The following is a 5000-nucleotide window of genomic DNA, read 5'->3' on the forward strand; positions in this document are numbered from 1 at the left end:
TCCTTTTTTCTCTTCTCGCATCTGGCTGCCCTTTCCTTGAACACACACACACACATACACACACACGCAGGCACGTATGCACACCTTCCCCAGGGCCCGCCCCTAGGCAGTTCACACACTCTTGCTTTCACTTTTGTCACTGAGCGCCAAAGCGCCAACTCACTTAGGAAGACGAGAGAAGCGTCTGCATGAGGAGAGGAGAGCAGAGGGTCCCACAAGGTATGCCATTCTACTGCGAAAGGGAGGAGAGGGAGGGATGGAGGGATGGAAAGAGAGAGAGAATGACTGAGAGGGAGGAGGGCAGAGGAGTGTGTGTTTGCACTTAACATGCGGACACACGTGGCACTTCCATTAGAGTCTGTGCTACTGCAATGTCCCGTGTGTGTGTGTGAGACAGAGTGAAATGGAGAGGTAAAAAGCAGTCTGACTTGGTAGCCCTTTCTCTTCCGTGCTCAAATGTGACAGTTTCCTCTGTGTCTGTCTGTGTGCGTGTGTGTTACATAAAGTGCCGTGTGTTAGCCGTTTGTCATGTCGTCTTTCACTGGCTTTCACTGTCTGTCTTGAATACTGGTGTGTGAGAGGTGTGTGAACTTTGCACTCATGTGTCTGTGAGGGTGTGCGTGTCTGTGTGTGAGTGAGTGTGTGTGTGTGTGTGTCGGGGAAGTTCGAGTAGTTTCCTGCAGCCGGGACCTTAAGAAGGTTTGTTTGGACAAGCTGAGGGTCAAGTTTGATTGAGTATTACATGGCTGCCCCACAGGCTATGGTTTTTGTCTGTGGAAGAAGGACCGTGTAGCCGTTGAGCAGTTGATAATGATCAGTGTTCTCCTACCATCCGCCCCTGTCGGTCCAGTAATGTTTGTGTGTGTGTGTGTGTCTGTGTGACTGTGTGTGTGGTATTTCTGGTTAAACCATCCTTCTCTGTTCACTTGTTTTGTGCAGATGTCAGTCATCTACTTAGTACGCACACGTTACACGTACACACACACACACACACACACACACACACTAGGTGGAATATTAACTGATGGGCATAAAACGGGCAAAGAGGGAAAGGGGAAGGAAAGTAGAGGGTGGAGTGAGCGCGTGTGTGTGTGTGTGTGTGTGTGTGTGGTGGTATAATCATGCCCTGATCTGATTACCTCTCCTTTCAACCGCTGTATAAGGCTTGTCAGCAAATTGCTTGTGGATTAGCCAGTTGCCAGGAAAGGTGAACTTTCCAGTTTGGCATATCTAAAATTGTGGAAGTGCGTGTCAGTTGAATGTGATGTGTGTGTGAATTTGTGTATTTGTGTGTGAGGAAGAGACTCGATCCCCTGAATCGTTATATTTCTGGGAATCCTCCTCATTTTTTTGTGTAATGGTGTGTGTTCCCCACAGATAGGCAGTCCTTCAGTTAAGATTGTGTTGATCCTATGGACACACACACACACACACAGACAGGGCTGTGTGGATGTTGCTGGCTGGATTGGGGAGGTGCCTGTGCAGGCTTGCCCTGCCAGTTGTATCGCCCTTGTTTTTAGGCATCTGCCAGCTCTGCTATATATGTCAAGCATGTAACAATGTGCAGAGGCGACAATGCCACACTCTCTCACTCTCTCTCGCTCTCTCTCACTCACACACACACACACACACACAACAAACACACAGACATATACCATGCTGTACCATATCCACTGCATCATAAAACACCTGCACATTTCTCATGTTTCACTCTCTCATTTCCTTTCACTGTGCTGTTTTCTATTGTTGTCAAACCTGTTCCATGCCTGCTCGCCCTCTCCTTTTGTTGCCAGACCTGTTCTTCTGCCCCTCTGCTCTCTAACTCCCCCTCTGCCGTCTCTCTGTGTCCCTCCAGCAGACCGGAGTCAGTAGAGGCCAGTCCTGTGGTGGTGGAGAAGTCCAACTACCCGCACCAGATCTACAGCAGCAGCTCCCACCACTCACACAGCTACATCGGCCTGCCGTACGCCGTGAGTACCACGCACACACACACACACACACACACACACACACACACACACACACACACACACACACACACACTGCGCTCTCACACTCTCATACTCAGTACACCCTTTTGAGCTTTTTACACAGCACTGGTTTTCTTTCTAGTTTGCTGTGTTTCTGTGTCTGTCCCTTGCACACTCTCTCTCCTCTCCTCTCGCTTGGTCTTTCCCTTTTTACTTCTGCTTTCAGGACCCTTTTTAACTGTCACACTTCGATATAAGAGTCTGAACCAGTTAAGGGCTGGAGGATCCCCCCCTTCCCTCTTTCTCTTTCTCTCTCACTATCTACTCCTTCAGTCTTTCTGCACATGTGCAGAAGCAAGCCACCTCCTCCTCACTGACAAGAACAAGTCATTAAGCTACTGTCTTCCTTTCCCCTCTCACCTCACCTAGTACATGTCAAGTTGCAACTACTTTAACCTGAGTAGTATGAATGCGGATATTAACCTGTGTTCCTTTCTCTCTCTACCGCTCTCTCTCTCTCTGTCTGTCTGTCTGTCTGTCTCTCAATTCAATTTCAATTCAATTCAAGAAAGCTTTATTGGCATGAACGTTTCAATAACATTATTGCCAAAGCTCAAGTACATGTACACAAAAATATAAATAAAATAATGACTGTCTCTCTCTGTCTGTCTGTCTCTCTGTCTGTCTGTCTGTCTGTCTGTCTGTCTGTCTGTCTGTCTGTCTGTCTGTCTGTCTGTCTGTCTGTCTCTCTCTCTCTCTCTCTCTCTCCCCCTCCCTCTCTCCCTCTCTCTCTCTCTCTCTCTCTCTCTCTCTCTCTCTCTCTCTCTCTCTCTCTCTCTCTCCCCCCCACCCTCTCCATCCTTTTTTTTTCTGGGTGGCAGGACCACAACTATGGGGCGCGTCCCCCGCCCACGCCCCCCGCCTCCCCCCCTCCGGCGGTGCTGATCCGCCCGGGCGACGGACTCCTGCTGGGGGCACAGGACGAGGCGTCGCGCGGCACCACGCTCAGCACCTCCGAGGACGGCAGCTACGGGGCCGACATCACCCGGTGCATCTGCGGCTTCACGCACGACGACGGCTACATGATCTGCTGCGACAAGTGCAGGTGAGGTGCCACGCCACTGGACACATTGCCCGTAGATAGAGGAGAGAGGAGGGTTGGGTCCACAGTTAGTGGGGAGACCGGTGGATGGATGGAACAGATTAAGCTGATTGAGTTGCCATGGTCGTTTTTGGGTCTGGGGAACAGGCAAGAATAGTAAAGAAGAGTAACGATTGGGCACGTGAGAATGAGGTCATGTTATGCTTTGGCGAGAAGGGTTGAAAGAAATAGCCAAAGATAGAAACTGGCTGTATTGAAATGGGCAACAAGGAAGAGATTGGACATTGGAACTCGAGGCATGCTGAGAGAGGCATGAGTCGTGGGATGTAGGCATAATAAATGGACGAGAAGTAGGTATGGGGGAGTGGCTGTGGGGCTGTCTGACCAGCGGATGGCCTGGGTTCGATTCCTGAACCCGCTGTGACAAGTTTGTTTCGCTTTGGACAAAAGAGAGTACTAAATACCAGTCACTTTACTTTAGAAGGAGCAGAAGCTGTTCTATATTATGGTGGAACCAAGGAATCTGGTATGGAGGCAGAAAAATGGACAAAAGCTTGCAGCAGAGAGCACCTAGATCAGTATCGGTGCAGGTAACGAATAACACTGGACAAGACCGGGGCCCTTCTGCTCAGTCACCAACTCTACGAGGGGGGTGTGTGTGTGTATATGTGTGATATGGTACGCTTAGTTTTAGTGTCTGTGAACCGTCCAGTGCGGTTATCTGCTGTCAAAGCACACGTCACACAGTTACTCTCGGCAGCCTCGCGCTTCTGATAAGCCAACCACGGCGTGACCGATAGCCCACATTCTGTATTTACAAATGGCCCGACTCTTTCGTTCAGAAATGCGGGAAAAGTGGGTTGACTAGCTGACAGAATGCAGTGACTGGCACCGGAGAGTGTAGAACAAAATGAGAACAAAGATGACATTCATTCAATTTTTTTTTTTTTTTAGAAAGAGCCCCGTGTAATATGTTTGATTTGAATCTCATTTCTCGTGTTTGTTTTTTTTTCTTTCATGTACACTCTGGCTATCTCTCTTTGCCACACAACCCCCCCCCCCTTCTCTCTCTCTCTCTCTCTCTCTCTCTCTCTTCCTCTCTCCCTCTCTCTCTCTCCTTCTCTTTCTTTCTGTCTCTCACACACACTCACCTCCTCGTCCTCCACCATGCTGTGTGTGTGCAGTGTGTGGCAGCACATTGACTGCATGGGCATCGACCGGCAGCACATCCCAGAGACGTACCTGTGCGAGCGCTGCCAGCCGCGCACCCTGGACCGCGACCGCGCCATCGTGCTGCAGACGCGCAAAAGGGAGAACATGTCAGGTCAGTCAATAGTCAACGCACACACACACACACACACACACACACCTCCCTCCATAACTTCCTTATGCAGTATCTAAACATAGTGACGTGAGTATAATGCGTTCACAGAGTCGTCCCGCAGTAAACATTAAACTGCTGCAATGTGCAATTGACCTTGTTTTCACCTGAGCCATGCGTCCACCAGTGGAGCCTTACTGTTGATGAACATAAAAGTGAGGCGTAGGCAGCTAGTGATTTATGACAACATGAAAAGCAACTATCTTTCATGCTGATGACTTGTTGTTAGTTTATACAGGAACAATGCCAGTGCCTCTGATGCACTAGTTAATTTTCCTCATTCCTGAATTCAACCAGCCCTTCCCACACTATGAGCAAAATAACAGCCACCAGAAATGCAACGGTCCTGTATGGAGGAGCTGACTGATACCATGATAAACAAACGGTGTTATGAGCTAGCTGATACCACGATAAACAAACGGTGTTATGAGCTAACTGATACCATGATAAACAAACAGTGTTATGATGCCGTGCATGTCCATATGACGTTGGATCAGCCAGGGGCTGCTCTTCCAGCTAACCTGACCTGATGAACTTCTTGACCACA

The 5000-nt window shown here is 49.2% G+C and overlaps 1 protein-coding gene across 4 annotated transcripts in view; it reads left to right on the forward strand.

The window, feature by feature from the left end:
• Window positions 1-5000, forward strand: part of kmt2e (lysine (K)-specific methyltransferase 2E) — a 38341-nt gene that overhangs the window by 18048 nt on the left and 15293 nt on the right. For 3 of the 4 annotated variants that reach the window (XM_076296713.1, XM_076296714.1, XM_076296716.1), the window contains 3 exons: window positions 1856-1970; window positions 2852-3075; window positions 4257-4396. In XM_076296713.1, coding sequence (XP_076152828.1) covers window positions 1856-1970; window positions 2852-3075; window positions 4257-4396 — 479 coding nt within the window. The remainder of the gene's footprint in view (window positions 1-1855; window positions 1971-2851; window positions 3076-4256; window positions 4397-5000) is intronic. The other variant, XM_076296715.1, reaches the window with a different exon arrangement.

This window comes from Alosa pseudoharengus, unplaced genomic scaffold, assembly GCF_046254945.1.
Source record: "Alosa pseudoharengus isolate Yale_2024_CS ecotype anadromous, Long Island Sound unplaced genomic scaffold, YU_APseudo_1.1 YU_APseudo_1.1_scf_20, whole genome shotgun sequence".
Lineage (NCBI taxonomy): Eukaryota > Metazoa > Chordata > Actinopteri > Clupeiformes > Clupeidae > Alosa > Alosa pseudoharengus.